Here is an 18,376-nt window from a genome sequence, read left to right as displayed (position 1 = left end):
TTTCAAGCGCTTGATGGCGTGCAGCCACTGCCGCCTGAATGTCTGCATTTGAGCCTCAGATCAAAGGTAACAAAACAAGGCAATGTCCTCTCTTCAGAGTCAAATCAAAGAATCAAGATTCATAAGGAAACACATTATAAGTGTTGAATATCGAGCATTTCTAGTTCATCAAAAGTAGTCGACAGCTGGTATAGAGGATGGGTTTCGTTATCAGACACAGCTTTTCAACGTTGGGACATCAGAAAGATCTATACACAAGCACTAGAGTTGCAGCATAAAACCAGATCAATGGTCGCTTGGTTTGCAAATTGAAGGCAACCCTCTGCTGCTGCAGGCTGGAGGTGATGAGTAAGTACTAGTCAACTGCCTTGTCAGCCCACAGCCCTGTCGAGGCGTTCGAGCTTAGACCGTCTCGTCGCTCCTTAGCGTCAAATATAGCTTTCCTGAGATGTTGAAGCAAGCTCAGTTGCAGCAGGCGCTGCCCTGTGTGCCGCGACAAGGTTCTTTGCGAAACCTGCGTAGGCATGGCCACTGCGCTCCTTGGACTTTCGTACGCAGGAAGGCTTCGCCCTTGTCTTTGACATCGAAACAGACGGCCACAACTGCTTCAGAGTCAGCAAGATGCTCTATGGAGGCGGAGAGTTCTATGGTCACCAGCACCGCTCCATCGAAATCTGCGGGGAATTATCTTGGAAGACTCTATGTAGCGCTCCTGCCAGGTGGTCTCGTCAAACTGTTGACACTCTGTGATGCAGATTCTCTACCAGGCTGCAGGACAATGAGCATCCGGTTCTTCTGTCGATTATTTTTTCCATATCGGTGTTGTCGCTTTGTGATCCCCTGCATGAGGACTTTGTATGAAAGGATGAGTCATATCAAGGTTCCAAGTGACTATTCACATGTTGTGCTGAGCGCAGATTCTGTATGCGCAGGGCCTCTCAAGTATTCTCCAAGCCTGCTGTTCCCCATCAGTGCCATGCTCTCCACCTTTGGGGCTGTGCATGGGCACAAATGGGTCCTCCTGGGCCTCAGCCTGATCCCACAGCAGGCACGAAACATCCCGCGAGTTTAAATTGTGCACAAGGGCCTTCAACAACAGCTTCGTTATATTTACCCCTTATACGCATTGCGCCTGTTGGCACATAAAATTGCCAAGCAGCAACTTAACATGGACGCCTCCCTTCTTATGCAGGTGCTTGCTTTGGTCCCGGTCAGCCAGTTCCTGGGCTCCCTGTACGGGGCTCATCCGGGCCTCTGCAATGTACTGATTGACACAGTCTTCTCCCTAGCGGCGGCGCTCTTTGCATTCGTCATCCTGCCCGCTGGAGACTTCATCATCGGACAGGAGCCCCCTGAAGCGGTGAGCGCACATTCTGCGACCATTCTGACATTGTACTATGCCCTTCAGCGTGTGTTGCTTGCATGAGGTGAGGCTCTGTACCTGAATCGAAAGCAGTGCCGAGCGTTGATCTAGATCTAACCTTCATGGTGTGGTGCTTGTGCCAGGACCCAAAGACTGGTGCAATGGAGAATGAGGGAGCGTACAGGGCAGTGCTGTACACTTGTGTGGCCGCGCACTGGATCACTCTGCTTACCGCTGTGGCAGTCGTAGGCACCACGCACATCAACCCCCTTCCCCTGATTGGTGCGATTTCACACCCTTGCTCTGGCCACCAATGAACGGTCACCACAGGACTTTCTAAAAGCACAACTATTAGCAAGCCCTTCAAAGCCCAAAGAGACAGTCCGGGGCTGTTGCGCTTTAATTATCACAGCACCTCAAAATCATGTTGTCCCTTATGAAATGGGTCTGTGGATGCCCACTCATGAAGCCCAATCTCACGTGCTCAGGTGCTTGAAGGGAGCATCTGACAGCCGTTGTTCTGTGCCGGTGTACCACAGACACATCTAAAGGCTGCTAAATTATGTGTGCAAAGAAAGGGGCGTTGACATTTGCTGGAGTTGTTGAATGCAGGGCTGGCGTTCAGCCTGGGGTGCGAGGGGGGCCTGCTGTTCACGGTGGCACATGAGCTGCTGCACAGCCTGCGGCCCCTGGACAAGGCGCTGTCAAACCTGCTGCTCTGCTCCGTCGGCTACATGCACTGGACCTACAGCCACCTCGCCCACCACCGCAACGTGGGGGCTGCCCCCTTGTTCTCCCACTACTTTATTTTAGTCCCCTCTGCATAGAGGGAGGTCAACCTAATACAAATACGTCCCTGAGTGTTTATCTTCTCATTGTGAGTCTCTGAACCTGGAGAGCAAAGTGTGCTTGTAGCGTTGCATTGCATTTACCACCTGCTTTGCACGTAATTTCCTTATGATGACAGGGAAAGCAAGCCCAGGCGACATGTTGCTTTGCTTGTCACCAGCGGCTCCTGCCTTGATTACGAGATGTGGAGATCAATGCTCACACGCTGTTGCGCGCAGGTGGCGACACTGAAGGACCCTGCGTCTGCGCGGCTGGGCGAGTCGCTATACACGTTCATGCCTCGCAGCGTGGTGGGCAATCTGCGCGACGGCGTTGTCATGGAGAGGGAGCGCCTCCGCGCGCGCAGCATCCCCTTCCTCTCCCTCCAAAACAGGCGCGCACCGCAGTTGCTGTGCGCATGTGCACGCAAATCTTGAGTGTATTCAGATGATGGTATTTAGTCGTGTTGACATCTTGCCTTCTTGATGATGTTGGCAGCCTGCCACCCGTCATGCAAGAAAGGTAGCCCGCAGGGACCAGATCCGCAGCAAATAATGCTTATGAGGACATGCACATGTCCAGGGAACTCTTAACCCAAGCAACCAATTTAGGAGTTCCCTGGAATGCACTTTAAGGGGGGTGAAAAATGATCTACAGTGCCCATGCCCATCTTTTTGTACCCTTGCGTACACAATGCTGGTGACGGACAGTTCATGTGCTTGGAAACTGGCACGTGGCGTGATCACCTAGCTTGTTCGCCTTAGCCCCTACAGTGCTCAATGCTCGAGAGCAAAGTGCACAGGGTCTACGGCGCAGATCGTAGAATAAAGCCAATATTTTGACTGGCATGTGTTTTGCGCGCAGGATGCTGTGGTGGGTGGGTGTGCCGGCGGGGTTACTAACAGCGGTGGGGGCGCTGTTTGGGCCTCTTGCCGTGGGTCTGGGAGTGGCACAAGCGCTGACGGCCATCTTCATCCTGGAGGACGTCAACTACATCGAGCACTACGGCCTTCAGCGCTCCCTCACCCGCTCCGGCCGGTGCGCGTCCCCTTTTTCTTGGCATAAACCCCCTCTTAGCCCAAGGGTACTTACAATTTGGTATAAGTTGCAGTCCAGTGGCCCCCGCTGCAATGTGCGCCAGACATGGCGCAGCCCTGTAAGGACCTCAGGCCAGGGATGCACGCTTTGCTGCAATGCGCGCCTCGGGGAGTGCTATTTCTCGTGGGATTTGTGACGTCTGTGTGAATCGACGCTTGTGCACCCTCCAAAATTGCAGAGTACGGCGGCAGGGGGCGAATCAGAAGTCAGAGATGGGTGGGGCGGTATTGATAATCATGAAAGGGAGCAGGGGTGAGATGCCGGCTTATACTGTGGGTTTGGGTTGGGCAATTGCCACTTGACGGCCTGTGGATCTTTCCCATTGTGCAGGTTGGAGCGGACGACCGCAAAGCACTCGTGGAACGGCAATTGGCTGGTGACGAACAGCGTCATCTTCCGCCTTCAGCGCCACTCCGACCACCACGCCCACGCCTCCCGCCCCTACCAGGTCATTCTTTTGTCTCCAATGTCCCCCCATCTCTATGTGCAACCATCCAGATCTCCGCCTCTGCCTCTATGATTATGCCCTTGTCTCATAGACAATAGTCTGAATGCCAGCAGCCTGCGGCTCTTTACTTGATGGTACAGGTTGGTACATGTTCCGCGCAACTGGCCTGGTTGAAGGATTCTAAAATAAGTCCGATCAGAGAAAACGCCCTGGCCGGACCAACAGATCTTGTGTGTGGCCATGAATGATGACAGTGGCTTGCAAGTGTTCAAAGGCTGCAGATGAGCCTTGGTTGGCCTTGTTTGTGTGGGCTGGCAAGTTATCATCACAAGTGAAGGGAGTGTTCGGGATGGTGCAGGCGCTGCAAAACATCCCAGAGGCGCCGCAGCTTCCCGCCAGCTACCCGGTCATGATGATTTTGGCGCTGTGCCCACCCCTTTTCAGCCACATCATGGACCCCCGTGCTATGGCCTACTCAGGCAAGACCGTGAACAAGTGAGGAAGAGCAAGAAGTCATGAGAGGAGCACGCCTGTGAGCTTTCCTTCGCCTTATTAGGAGGGTCCCTCTATGGTGAAGGCTGCAGAGTATTGGGGAAGCCAGATATATGAATGGAAATGGTCCTGCAAGCGGGTTTTGCCACTGGAATGCATCTGTGTACCGACAGGAAATTGGAGATTCAAGAACTGATTTTGCTGGATGTTTGTGTCGGCTCTGTGTGCTTTGCAAAGAACGAGTCCTCGGATGGGCCCAACTGTGTCGCAAACATGCACCCTTTTAGAGGTGCTGCTAACAGATAGGCAAGTCTGGCCTGTGGTCGAGATTGAGAATTGCAACTGTGATGCAATCATTGTGTTTTTTTCGCCTTCAGATATGCTGATGAAGCAGCGCGAGATAAGGCGATGTATGAGTATGCGTTTGCCGGCAGAAATTGTGTACCAGTGCAACATTACAAGTGGACTGGATTGTACTTGTCAATCATGCCTCTTCTGGAATTGGCAATCTGCAGATGAGAATCAAGGCTGTTGCTTTCTTTCCGGAGTACAGAGGAAAGGCATGCCCTGTTTTACACCGCTGTGTGCAAAAGTGCCTTGTTGATCAGAAGTGTGCCCGGGTGTCGATTTGATCATTTGCAACTTCGACAATCTGCTATGCAATCTGCTATGTGTTGAGAAGGTCAACATGTAACCATTCAGGCGTGTACTGTATCCCTAATTTCCCGGGTTACACCGGATAGGATTACTGTCAGTGGTGATCACCGGTACCATAGCAGAAATTTGCTCTTGGGCTTCTGGGCATTCTCAGAGGGCTACCAAGATTACTAAGGCCCTGTCTGCACTGAAATTGCTGCAGTCACAAAGATATTTCACATCCCGGAAGGTCCATTATATTGACCGACAATTCATGTCTCGGTGCTATACCAGCTTTGGTGCTTCGATTAGCAGTGTGGTCTTGCTGTGACGCTTCAGCTCTGATTCCACTTGACGCTGCACCCTCTGTGCTGCCTCCGCATGCCGCCGTGCTAAAGCAGCCGCAGAGGTGCAGGCTAGCATATCAGCGTCCCCCGTCTTCGTGGTGCCGTTGTATATCCCATGCTCCTGTGCCATGGAGCTGTGATGAGTTCCACAAGCTCTTGAATTTAGCCACAGCTGCTCAGTCCTGAGATCTGATCCCTTGCTGGTAAAAGATATGACCTTGAGATGCGCATGTTCAAGTACTAAGAGTCCCAGTGGAGACTTAACTGTAGTCACTAAAGAGAGTAAGAGATAAGGGGGGGACATGCCTGCCTCCCATTGCAAAGGGTGTAGATGCCTTTGCCATTCGGCTTCCCATTGAAGGAGCCCTCAAACCTGGCAGGCCTCTCAGACTGCGCCGTGCTGCTTGGATACAGAAAGACACCTGACGCATTAGAATCTTGGTTTCACCATGGGACAGTGTCACAGAGGGTCGCATGGGACACCCCAAAAGGAACTCAATGTGCACAATGGGTGCGAATCCAGTCATTGCTCATGCTGCTATTATGAATTCGAATAGAGGCTTGTCGAGCGCACCATGCCCACACATCACATCGTCCTGAAATTGCCCCTCATATCTGTGCCCGGAACTGGCAATGAGTACGCCAAATCCCTCTTTCGCTCCATTCTTAAACTGGCCGAGATACACTGCGCTGCCTGTGCCCACCTGACATATGCATAGGCGTGTTACTGAGGGTCAGCAATGTGATTTGATTGATTAAATTTCGACACTGGAGGGATTGTTTAGATTTGCTACCTGGTACTGCAGTCTACCTAGTCCATGCCTGAGACCTCCTTCAGCGAGATCTGAGGTCTCACCCACGAAGTGTTCCCCTTCGAGGCACTGCTGGACCCATTTGGATGTTTCTGCGTAGGGAAGGACATTATTGTCTCATGCAAAGGAGCTGGCACGCAAAAGGGATTTAGATTGATTGTTCATCAGGCGATCACCCTGGGTATCTTCTCTTCCGTTCTCTGTGAGACGGCAGGTATAGAAGAGCTTCTTGAAGGCAGAAAGAGATGTGACTCCGAAGTACTGGAAGAATGCTGCAGGTAGCAACAAGCTCTCTTGATTACATCACTAAAGTAAGCGGGTATTTTGAGTTGCATGTTGCGAAAAGGACTTCATGGGCTGTGTCTAAGATGATACCTCCGAGATTTGCTACTTTCGCCAGATCATGCTCCCCTTCGAACACAAAGCCCGATGCAATTGCAAGCTTTTGGACAGAGTTTATATCTAATGGGATGTATCCTTTGCCAGACTGACTCCAAGTCACCATCGCTGCGTTTGCACAGTGTCGGAAAGCCTTAAAGGTGTCCAGAATGACATCCGGACGAGCGTTACGCTGTTACGGAGACGTCGTGTAACTTCCGCTGGTGCTCATCCTTCGGCTTAGAAGTGTGGTTCCTCTTTGACTGCGGCATACACTGACTTGCGTGGGGATTCTTGTACAATCAGAGATGGAGGGGTCTGTGAGGAGTTCTAAAGGGCTAAGAGTTCTGGCCGTTCGCTTCGGCATGCAAGCAGGATCTTCGAAGATCAGAAGCCCAGACATATCGACAATACATATCGATGGGGGAAGGGCAACCAGCTTTTGAATCGAAGCGCGTTCAGCACTCGCAAGATGGCATATCAAAACATAAGGACAAGGATTGTCTTCTCCAGTTCAACTTAATTCGTGATCTTGAACATTCACTTCTCAGCGGGAGCGTTCATTCCAGTGAGCAAATCGAGCCACCTGCTGGTGCTGAGTGAGGTAGCCACGGTTGCGCGGACCAACTTCGCTCCACTGTACCCTCTGCTGCAGCTGGTGCTGATGAACGTGGCCATGCTGAGCTGGCGTGGTTCCTTGCTGAAATCTGAGAATCTAGGTCTATCACTATCTATCGCTACACCTCTACAAAAAAAACACTATGTAGCACTTTGGTGCACACGTGTGGGTGTTGCCCTTGCAGATCACTGTACTGGGGAACCTGCTGCTTTGGTGGCTCCTCACGTGTCCACTCCCGCGTAATCTCCTGACACAATGGAGGGCGGCGCAGTGCAAAGAGAAGGAGTGAATTGCAGTGCCACAATTGTGTCGATGAGCATGTGCTGCTGGTACATGTATTTGCTGCTTCAAGGCGGAGCTGGATACGCGCGCTCCTTTGCTCGTTGCCACAAAGTGCAGGAGCATTCCAACCTGCAAGCCAGGCCAAAAATTGCTTACTGAAGCCCCTCCTTGAAGGACAGCAGCAACTGGTACTTTTGAAGCACTTGAGTCTGGACAGGCATTTCAGCCCCTCTAAAGCTGAAAATGCAATTGCAGCAGCCATGCTAGACAGGTTGGAAGGGTGACATCATCTTCTAACCCCCTGAGATTTTGTGCATGCGGGCTGTATACATAGGGCGCGCACCAGGCGGGCGAGACAACGTGCTTGCCGGCTTGCAGCGCCCACTGAGCCTTGTGGGTGCCTCGCGAAAGGGCGACCACATGGGTCACATGCTCATCCAGCTGGCTGGTGCAGGAGGCGCCGTAGGCCTCGGCCTGCTTCCAGTAGAGCTGCTCGCTGGGCGCCTGGCCCAGAGGGAACACCTTGGAGAACAGCACCCGCACCCCCAGCAGCACCTGCCCGGATTCGGCTGCCAGTCAGCTCCGGTGTATGACTCATTGAGGGCCCACGCGCAGTTGTGGCAGTCAGGGAAAGGGGCTGTCCTGACAACCGAAAAAATAAGACCAACTGGGCTCCTTGAGCACTCTGAAGTTGCCTTGAGGGAGGGGAGGGGCAGCAGTGCAACTTTGTTAATGAGAATGGCCTGGAGTAGACGTTTTCTGGTCTGGAGACCCTGCATTCTGGCCTTGAGAAGTCACAACAATGTGTGCAAGACGCACTCAAAGGAGACAGATGAAGTGTGTGTGTTGCTTGGCCTGTGGGCTCGGACAAAAAGACAACACAAAGAAGTGGCCCAGCACGTGCGGGCTTGAGGATAAAAGCGCCTGTAAAAGAATAGGCTTTGGGGAAAAAGTGCAAGGTTGAGAGAGTTTAGCTGTAGCCCGGCACCTGCTTGCGCAGAAGGCCGAGCACATGACGAACGTCCCAATGGTGTTCCTCGCGGATGCCGGCCGTCGGCGGCGCGTCGAGTGCGGCAAAGACGGCGATGTGCACCCGCAGCAGCACGCCGAGTGTCACCGCCAGAATGCCCGTCTTGTCGCACTCATCCCTGCAGCACGCAAGGTGGCATGGGTTTCGGCATGAGTATTCTCAGTAGAATATGGTATTGTCCAATACAGAGTATCTCCCTGATGCTTGTTCTGGCGTCTCTAGTGTTGGTAAAGGGCCCTCCGAACAGGGCTGATCCCCCAAGGGAGATGAGGTAACGAACGTCCAATTTGAGCTCAATTCACCTCAAGACACAGGTTGACCGGATGTTTGTCGACAAGCCAGCCGCAGTCAGGGCTCCTTGACCTCCAAGTGGGGTGCAGAATTGGCATGAGTAATGTGCATGGGGCAGGCAAGAAGGGCCCCCACTTGTGGGCTTCGAGGAAGGAGGGCCCGCGCAGATTCAGCTGGCGGCGCGAGGAGGGGAAGTAGGTGTAGCGCTCCACGTGCAGCAGGTTGTGCGCATGGTGCCGCCAGACATCGTCCGAGTCATCCACTATGATGCACACTGCCTCGCACTCCTCCAATCCCTGCTCCACACCAGTCCTGATGCTGAGATTTTTGGCGAAATTTTGGGCCGGAACAGTTTCAGATTTGCCAGAATTTTGACAGAGTGCAGACACATCAGAGATTTGTGACATTCAGATGGGCGGTGGAAGACTGCCCACAAGAACAATGAGCCTCAGGTGGCTCCCGACAGGTCTAAAATGTAACGACAAGTGATGACTTCTTTGTCTAGTCAAGTTAATTGTGACCAGTAGCTGTCACAATGTGTCTTCTCTTTGTGTCAGAAGTTGACTGAGTGCTATTGTTGGCGCAGGGGAGTAATACAGAGAGAATCACAAATGCAGGGCAGAGGTGCTGGCAGGGATGAGTATTGGTGCAGGGACGAGTAATGGGTGCACCTGCATGAGGCGCTTGCTGTGATTGATCAGCGCGGAGCCGTCGTCGCCCTTGGAGATTATGCGCTGCCCAAAGAGCTCACCTGTGGGGTCCAGCAGCTCTGCCATAGCCAGCGCGTACGCCCTGGCCACAGCCATTTACAGTGAGATTTGGAGTTTGAGAGTCTGGACATTTCATGACCAATGCATTCCTCTGGTCATTAGTACTCAGATGACCTCTAGATGGGGCAACGATTTTGGGCTTGCATAGCAGAGATATGTAACAGGCAGGCCTGGCTTGAGCAATCTGATGATATAGGGATCAAGAAAAATTGCACACAGTATTTGCAAGCTGCGCAAGTAATCAGCTTGGAACCACAAGAAATGCAAAGATTCACAGAAGTAATGAATGGGGTCCAAAGTGGGATCAATCACAGCCACCCTGTCTCGTCCGGAGGGTGCACTTGGCACAAGGGGCGCAAAACCTTGCAAAAAGATAAATTTGATTGGCGTTGTGGGGAGCAATATTCCGGGCAACACAGGTAAACGGGCGAGGCGCTCACCGGCTGGCGTTGGTCTGGATCCAGAGCTGAAAAAGGGGTGCCACAGCCGCCAGCATCTGGCGCAGGCCCGGCCGCAGCGCAGTCCACATCGCAATGCGGTCCAGCCGGTGCAGCCGCTTCTCTTCCGCAGGCAGCGCCGCCTCCCGCTGCAGCTGCCTCTCCAGCAGCTGGCACAGCACACGACGCAATGTTTAGATTCCTGACGCATTGGCAACTGGTAAACATCATGCATTGAGACAGTGCGCTTTGAATCTATACAGCAAAGCACAGCTGAAAGGGTTGCTACTCCTCTTGTGCTGGGAACGGTACGATTGTGACCACTTCTCTCTCCTTGCTCCTGATCCGCTGAGCAACCAGGAGTCCCCCATGCCTGACGTGTAGAGGGATCCTATCTCTTCAGATTGATAGCTCACATACAGTTGTCTGAGAAGTAACAGATGACGTCTGCAAGGGCAGCTCACCTTGAGGTGCTCCGGCTCGACCTCGCTGAATTTGGCAGAGTTGACGAGCGTGTGGTCCAGGTCCAGCACGAGGCACAGCCGCCGCTGCCGCAGCAGGGCGCCCACCGGGCCGGCCTGCCGGTATGCGCTGTGGAGCGCCCGGCCACTTGTGCTCGCGTCCCCTGACCCCCTGTCAACTGCATCATCCCCCTGCTGCCCTGAAGTGGCACCCTCCTGGCCCCCTGCAGCAGCACGTGCGGCAGCTGTCTCTGAGGGCTGGCCGCTGCGCTGACGCTGCGGAGGCGCTGAGGCATCGTGGAGCCCCGGGACGGCCACCGGCGCTGCCGATGCCGGCTGCACGGAGGCGGCAGTGGCTGAGTCATCACCCGGCACGGCGGGGGTTGCACGCTCGGGCGTCTCCGAGGGAGTGTCGGGGCTGAACGGCAGGAAGTCCTCTAGAGCTTTGCTCGCAGCCTCATCGCCGGGCTCGGCTGCGCCATCCGCGTACAGATTCTGGCTGTCTGACAAGATCGATATGTCATCCCGTTCTGGCTCAGCCTCCCCCGGCTTGGACGGCGGCGTCAGCGGGCTCGGTGGCGAGTCCGGCGGCCGGGACGCAGCCGCACCGTTTCCCGGCTTGCCGGGGCCGGCGCTGAGCTGGCGCGCGCTGTTCTGCTGAGGCGCTGCCTCCCATCGCTGGCGCTTGCCTGTCGGCTGATTGGCACCGGCCGCTCCCGCCTGTTGCCGCTTCTGAGGCGCAGAGGCATGCCTGCCGATGGGTGACACAACGCCGTTTGCGCGCGGCTGCGCGGCACCGGACAGCCCCGGCGGCTGCGCTGCTGCGCCGGTCGCTGCGTTGGTCGCCTTTGGTGGCGTCTGTACCGGAGAAGTCCCGTCGTTGACAAAGGCAGTGAACACCTGTTTCGCAAGCCAAAAAATACAGGTCTTCAGTCCTGACGGCTTGAGAGGCAGGGGAACCACCACAGCATTTGAAGTCCCCAGACTCGAGAACACCTTGCAAGTAAAAATTAAGTAAATGTGGAGGCGCAGATGGCAGACAGCCCTACCGCGGATGCCTTGACGAGGCCTTCCAATGTGGCCTGCTGGGCGGGGGTGAATGCCTCGTGCCGATCGCGCATGGCGCTGCGCACCAGCTCCCGAGCCTCGGCATGCGAGCGCAGCGCCGACTGGCCGGCCCCAGTCTGTGAGAACACACGCAGCTGCCGCAAGCCCTCCATGATGCCAGCCGCCAGTTTTGCCGGGTCGATGTCTGTGTCCATCCCAGCCTCACGCATCTGCAACAGGCCATAATACCAAAAGAGATTTTTACGAGACTGCCTCAGTCTGAGACACATAGAGAGGCGTCTTCATGAGCACGAGATGTACATAGCCAGGGCTGACAGGATGTACTCGGGAGGTGGTAAGGGCTGACCTTCTTATGCAGCCTGTGAATAGAGTAGAGCTTCAGCAGAGCTGACAGCAGATTTGTGACCACGGTGTCTAGTGACCTGCGCATGTAAGGCACAAAGTGTATAAGGCCATGCCCTTTCAGCATTTCATCTGTACGATGTTGTGTGGGGCAGTGAGATACATTTGTAATATATCCTGTAGCGATAGCAACTCCTGATCGAGCGGGTAGTCTGTGCCACTTTCGCATGAGATTAGTATCAAACAAGCCGCCAGGTGGTACCATGTCATTCCAATGCACGCTCAGTCATTTTGTGACAGACATAAAGGGAGCAGATGCTTTGATTGGCATGTGTGCTCTAGCAGTGCTGGCGATGATACCATATGTCAGATAGGCTCCTCATGATGTGCGCAACAAAGAAGAGTACATGCATGATATACACTTGGGAGGTTCCAGGTGTTGTAACGCAGTGTGAAGCTCTCCAACGCTTATCGATATTGCCGAGGATGACTTTATACATGTATATGTGGGCTGCCTCATTAGTAATTGTAGCAGACCTGCTCAGACTGTAAATTGATACCGGACTCAATTCATTCAACCCACTTGCAGTAGGGGATACCAATCAGGGTCCTGCAGGAGGGTGCGCACAATCTGAATCAATTCCCAGTAGAAGACCGCCAGCTGCTGATGAGGGTATTGAGTCTCTGAAGCGATGCCAAGTGGGTTGGTCGTCGGGGAATGCAGCAGCGATTGTTCGGAGCTGTTCATAGCTTTGACTTGTGTGCTGGTGATATTTGGAGGTTTTTGGGTGTAAGGAGAGAGGGAAAAGAACGGGTGTAGAGCCGCGCACGTCATGATCTCCTTCATGGTGCAATCTTCGCAGAGGGAGTGGATGCGGGAGGCCAGCCGGGTCGCGTCTTCGGCCCACTCTTTCTTTTCTCGCTCTTCCCGTTCTCTATGCCGCCGCTCTGCTCTCTCCTTTGCCCGCTGCGTTTCCTGCCTCTCCCGCTGCGCCTCCCTCTCCCTGTGTTTTCGCTCCCTTTCTAGACGTGTCCGCTCCCACTCTACACGCTCTGCCTCCCTCCGCTGCCGCCTGGCCGCCTCTTCCGCGACCGTCAACGGCTCGCTGCCGTCTCTGCTCCTGCGCCGATCTCGCGGCTTACAGCGGCCTGCATCGGCTGCACCCCTGCCCGTCTCCCTCTCGCTGCCTTCCGGGTCCTGGCCCCGAGGGCTGGATCTACTGCGCGCTGCTCTGGCATCAGTGAGAGGCAGCGCCTCTGCCTTGATCTGCCCTGCTTCTACTGAGCTGCTACGCGACCTGGGCTCTGGAGGAGCGCTAGACTCCTGCTGCTTTCTGAACTCCCTGCCATGTCCCCAGGCCACAGTTAATTCCAACCACTACAATTTCCCTCTAAGGGGGCAAAAAACAACAAAGAAAATATACGGTAGTTCAGGAAAGGGAGGCACAGCATTAATTGCAAAGATGGTGCAATGCGCACCTTTCACGCAGGTTCTCACGCTTCCTGCTTGGTGCGATGGGACTGCGGGCAGAGCGGCTGGCGCTGTGTGGCGGATCATCTGTGGCCTGCGCTGTCGCACCGGAGGAGGGCAAGCGCCGGGGCTCCACAGTCGTCTGATCAGACAAAGATAGCTGGCTCCTGCCGCTGGACTGTGGCTGCACTGGCACGTGCTGCAGCAGCGACGCTCTGCTAGTGAAAGGTGCAAACCTGCTGGGCGGCCTCTGCTGCCATCCAGTCACAGCTGGGGACGGCTCTAGCGTCTGGAGGCTGGCAGGGACTGGCTCTGCTGATTCTCTGGATGAGCCGCTGGCAAAGCTGGCAGGGGTGCGGTCACTCTGGGTCTCAAGAGGGGCTGGGCGCTGGAAACCATCAGGTGGGGTCTGCGCAGCTGAGTGAGCTGCTGGTGGCGACCGAGGGCCTGGGATTGGTGCCTGCATGTGGGGGTCAGCGGGCTTGTTTTCACCATGGATGCAATGAATACGGATTTCAAGACAAAAAAATTTCGCAGGGACAAATATACTTTGCAGGTGTGGGCGGGCTGTAGACAGTGCTTGGCCAGTGAGTTGTCATCAAAGGGTTGCCTCTTTCCCACCTTGGTAAGGGAAATCGAAAGCGCTGTATAGAATCCAAGAGAACAACCAAGCCGAAGGTGAATGAAAGAAACAATAGCAGAAGCAACCGTATGAAAGGTGTACATCAAGGATCTTGGTGACTCCCGGGAAGGCGTGAAGTGTGTGTGAGCAAGGGGTGAATCTTACATCTTCGATTACCTCTCCCTCTTCAAGCTCTCCTTCTTCAAGCCCTTCTTTGGTCATATCTGCACAGGGGAGCAGGCGACACCGCGTAGACAACCTTACTTATGATAGACGCTCTCAACAGTGCTGCACGCACTGCGTGCAGTCCACGCGTGTGTTACACATGCCTAGATTGTAGGATGCACATAATGAGGAGCAAATGGACGCGCTGTAGAAGTATCTGACAGAAAATTCTATGGGTGGAAGGGCGGTTCTTTGGAGAATCCCGCTTGTGGCTTTGAAGGGCAGGTGAGCGGCGTTCCTCCTGAGGAGGTGCCCTGCCCAGCCAATGGTGGGCAACCTTGCCAGCTCTTACAGCAGCCTTTGAGTGCCCGTTGCTTGCGTATACTGTTGAAGTTCAGGATGGGTTGTCATAGTCTGCCCAATGTCTCGGGCCGCTGGGCAAGGATTCCCCGGCCCCAGCGTTTGTGCATGCGTTGTGCCCAGCAGGTTATTGGGGATGAGCGCCACCTTGTGTTTGAGTGCCCTGCCTTGCAATCTGTTCGGGACAGATATCCTGGGCTGTTTGGTGCAGCCATTGTGACGATGCAGCAATTCATGTGGCAGTTGGACATTGTTGGTGTTGCACATTTTGTGATGGATTGTTTTGATTATTTGGATGCTGCCAGTTCATCCAATCAGCCCTAGGCGGCTGGAGTGATGTAATCTTCCTTCCTTCCTTCCTTGCAATTGGAGCAGGGATAGTGTAATCTTTCAGACCCAGAGATACCTGGAATTGCCCGTGCTCTCCTGGGGTAGGCTGCCAGTGTGTTGCAGTCAGATATAGCCCCTCGAGAGCTCTTCCTACTTCCTTCCAGGCTGTGTCTGAACTTTGCCCGGGCCAGGGCCCAGGCCGGGCCGCGCAGCGACTTGCTTGAAGCCAGTCAGCCCACCCCTTGCCAAACTCATGCTATACATGCACACACAGGCTGCGCAGCTCACTAAGGCTGGCAGCTTGCGCATGCAGCCCTGAAAGGCGTGCGCTCATGACCACCACATGCATGTTTGATCAATTCATCAGTACTGGCCACTTTATGGCCACTTCATTGCATGTCGTGACCACTGGCAGGGCCGCGCGCAATACTCAACGCCACCGCCGCCAACCACTGGTGGCACTTGTGTGAGGTGTCTCACTTTCACAGCACAAATTAAATGCGGGCGTCAAGGATTGTTCAGGCCCATCGCTTGCGGTGCCCAAGCATGTACCTCCCAAGCGGGCCGCAAAGTGACAGCTTGCATCAGGCCCAAGCTTGCAACAGGCCCAATCTTCAAGGGCCCAACCTTTACGTTAAGGATTACAGGTTGCCACCGGCACTGAACAAATGTGAACTGAATGCCTTTCAAGCATGGGTCCACAATGCAATCAGTCACAGATTAAGAGGACACATACAAAGTGCATTCTGCACTACCGCTGCGTTGGTACTGAGTCTCTGCAAAGCTTGCATTTGCTAGGATGCAATCCCTCAACATTGAAATGCATGCCAACAGCATATTGCTATTCCTGCCAATCCCTGCGAGCCAACTCGAGCCGGGTGCAAAAGGCAGGCTCTCAATATCTGTCACAATCCCAAAAGTCCTATCAATGATGGTGACGCCAAGGCTCATGTAGTGTGTAAACCACAGCCCTGTGTGAAGAGATGCTCTTGCATGAACGCTGCAGAGCATGTGTTCATGCACATCAGAGCCAGAGAAGTTGTCATTCAAAGGTGACTTAAACACATCAGGCGTTCAGCTTGTGCAGTGCACCTGCCTGTCATCCCAGCAATTGTTCAGTCATTCCAGCTGATCGTTTACGTACAGCAGAATCTGCTGAGCCATCCAAGGAATCCAATCAGATAAAAGAGGAATACACAAAAAGTTCGGCCTTCTAGCCCAATGAAAGCTTCATTCAGCTACGGCAGCCCTCTGTCATGATGCCTAAAATACAGGAGATCCTGACAATGCTGGGGAGCGCACGAGGATCACAAAATGTCTCCTCTTTAAGAAGTGCTGTGGCCCTGAGCCTGCTGTGCTGCAAGTACAACTGTTTTGCTATTTCACATCATGACACATTATCCCGCACCCTCTACTGGTCTGCATATTTCCTCCTGTGATGCTAGCTTTCCACACTACTGTCCCTGCTGAGCAACAGGTCATCTGCCTCTGACAGAAGCTCCGGTGTTTGCCTCGCTGCTGCTTTGCTGGCGCGAGGGTCGGCTTTGCAGGGGTGCTGATGCCTGTCGAGCACAAGGTCCCAGATCTGCGCCATGATGTCGCTCATGACACCACCTTCCCTCTCTGCGTCCTCGCTGTGATCCACAAACATCGTCGCCGATCGCACCTGCGCGCTAATCAGCTTCAGCACATGCCAACATACCTTTGCAGGTACTTTCCTTGGCAAGTGAGGCATCCATTGCAAGTAAGCACCGCACTGAGACCAATACACTTGCCCCTATACATGCAGGGTGGTGATTCCTCAAGTTCAAGAAGTCTCCTAGGCTCACACGGACCTTCCCCAGCCTCAGAAGTCTACGTGACTTCTTGCACTGAAGGAAGCATCTGACAGCTGCTCAAGCTTGCATTGAACAGGTTACTCACAGGGCAGCAACAACGTGCATGTTGCCACATGTGACGCTTAATTGAGGCAGGCAGACCAAAGCAAGAGGAGAAGAAGATGAATGGGTCTCTGATATCTGGCAGTTCCTGTGGCTCAACCGAGCAAGTGGCACTGAAACGGTGACTCACCAGGAGGCGGGTCTGGTGGGCTGAGAGGACCGCAGAGCTGAGGCAGGGGAAGAGCGGCGCATTGAGTGTGATGGGACACATGGAGACAGCTGTATGGCCACGCTCTGCCACGCATGCCTTCGCGCGCACCTCCGATGTGAACACGCCCACCGTGAAGAAGTTGTAGTGCCGCCACTGAGGCGCCTCGTCTGGCGCTGCGTTCACTCCCACCTGGGCGCGGTCAACTTCTCTTCATCATTTCCCTTTTTCTCTCAAATATGTTTTCTTGTGCTATGTCCAGCCTGGTCACTGTGGATCATGCTCTGTCTTTGAAACCTCAGCAGAGCGGCATCCTGTGATGTGGCTTTTGGATGCCTATCAGAAGCAATTGCGGTATCAAGAGAGCATTGTATCGCTGATATGAATGCAGGGAGGGCATGCTGGTCACCAGGAATGCATTGATTGGTTCCCTATGCGCCATGCCGCTCTTTCTGTCGGCTGCAAGCTGTCGCTGCACCGGCCAATCCCTGAAGGCTATGCCGGTCGAGGCATAGTGGCACATCTGTGTTGGATGGTTGGTGGTCTGCCCAGGCCTGCCCAGCACAAGCACAGTCAGATGAGAGGCAATGGAGATCTGCTGGTGTAAACGACATCTTCCTGCCACAGATTCATGTCAGTGATGTGGCAAGATGCACTGATTTTGCACTGACAGCACCCACCTGAGGGGATGCCATTTGCCCTCCACACTATTGTTGGCTCTAAAGCGATGCACATAGACTTCCTCCCCGCATTCGCTGAGCCAACACGCCGCTGCCTTTGCTCTCGAGAAGGATGTGAAGAAAGCCACGAATGGGTGGTGCACCACCCCCTCGCTGTGCAATGGAGGCGCCTCCAACGAGCGACAGCTCGCCTTCACGAATGGTAGCCGGTTCACAGCATAGACTGTGAAGTCCAGGCGACTGCAGACACAGGCAACCAGAGCTTTCAGAAAGGATTACTTTATAGATTAAATACCTCGCGATCTGTTCTATTCTGTTCCTGGATATTATTGAAGCGTTGACAAGAAGAGACTGCTGTATCAGGATGCTCGCTGTTGCTCACTCTGGAGTTGTGTGACACCAGATCCAGTTGTGATAGTGAGTTTACTTATTCTTTCATTGATCACACGAAAGCAGCAACTGTTTCATATTCGAGCCTTTGAGAGCATTATAACATAATTTGGCAACAGGATTGTCCACCACAAGAGAGCCTTGTTCACAGAACAGTCTCGGAAATCTCAAGGGATCACGAAGGGCTTTCGGCCACTCTTTGTCGGAACATGAGATTGATCACATCGGGTGTTGCTAATAATCTCGGATGATGTTATGCTGCTGTACCTGCAACTGTGCCTGGTCGCTGGCACCGGTCTCGAGAGCTGGCAAGCGGTTTTTGTCTCGCTCAGACTTGTCCGGACCGTCGACACTGGAGTTTCGAGAGTCATCCTGGTCGGTACCACAAATTCTGCAGCCCTTCACTCATGCCTTGGCCTTCGTGAACGCCTATGCATCACTCCGAGCCCACAAAGCTGCCAGATTGAGACGGTGCTGTAGTCGAAGGGGTTTTTCTGAGAGCTCGCCAAGATAGGCAACAGATCTCGGCTGAAGTCACTTTCAGCAGGGCGCACATGCTGGCAAGTTC

At 53.9% G+C, this 18,376-nt stretch overlaps 3 protein-coding genes across 3 annotated transcripts; 1 reads left to right on the top strand and 2 right to left on the bottom strand.

The window, feature by feature from the left end:
- Nucleotides 1-1,186: 1,186 nt before the first annotated feature.
- COCSUDRAFT_57727 (hypothetical protein) lies at nucleotides 1,187-4,236 on the top strand (the record flags this gene model as incomplete). The annotated part of the gene is made up of 7 exons (XM_005645070.1): nucleotides 1,187-1,360; nucleotides 1,507-1,645; nucleotides 1,976-2,136; nucleotides 2,431-2,603; nucleotides 3,056-3,229; nucleotides 3,620-3,737; nucleotides 4,096-4,236. The coding sequence occupies 7 exons, from the start codon at nucleotides 1,187-1,189 to the stop codon at nucleotides 4,234-4,236; spliced, it is 1,080 nt and encodes a 359-aa protein (XP_005645127.1).
- Nucleotides 4,237-7,368: 3,132 nt separating this feature from the next.
- COCSUDRAFT_57726 (hypothetical protein) lies at nucleotides 7,369-13,639 on the bottom strand (the record flags this gene model as incomplete). The annotated part of the gene is made up of 11 exons (XM_005645069.1): nucleotides 7,369-7,432; nucleotides 7,647-7,858; nucleotides 8,292-8,451; nucleotides 8,760-8,920; nucleotides 9,296-9,416; nucleotides 9,835-10,001; nucleotides 10,296-11,192; nucleotides 11,342-11,569; nucleotides 11,707-11,782; nucleotides 12,533-13,045; nucleotides 13,182-13,639. 11 exons carry the CDS (start codon nucleotides 13,637-13,639, stop codon nucleotides 7,369-7,371), a joined length of 3,057 nt encoding a protein of 1,018 aa, XP_005645126.1.
- Nucleotides 13,640-16,091: 2,452 nt separating this feature from the next.
- COCSUDRAFT_67432 (hypothetical protein) lies at nucleotides 16,092-18,364 on the bottom strand (the record flags this gene model as incomplete). The annotated part of the gene is made up of 6 exons (XM_005645068.1): nucleotides 16,092-16,316; nucleotides 16,721-16,930; nucleotides 17,148-17,292; nucleotides 17,419-17,658; nucleotides 18,083-18,180; nucleotides 18,347-18,364. 6 exons carry the CDS (start codon nucleotides 18,362-18,364, stop codon nucleotides 16,092-16,094), a joined length of 936 nt encoding a protein of 311 aa, XP_005645125.1.
- Nucleotides 18,365-18,376: the final 12 nt, after the last annotated feature.

The sequence above is a fragment of the Coccomyxa subellipsoidea genome (assembly GCF_000258705.1).
Source record: "Coccomyxa subellipsoidea C-169, whole genome shotgun sequence".
Lineage (NCBI taxonomy): Eukaryota > Viridiplantae > Chlorophyta > Trebouxiophyceae > Coccomyxaceae > Coccomyxa > Coccomyxa subellipsoidea.
The sequence above is the reverse complement of the archived record's forward strand: the minus strand, read 5'-3'. Positions and strand labels throughout refer to the sequence as shown.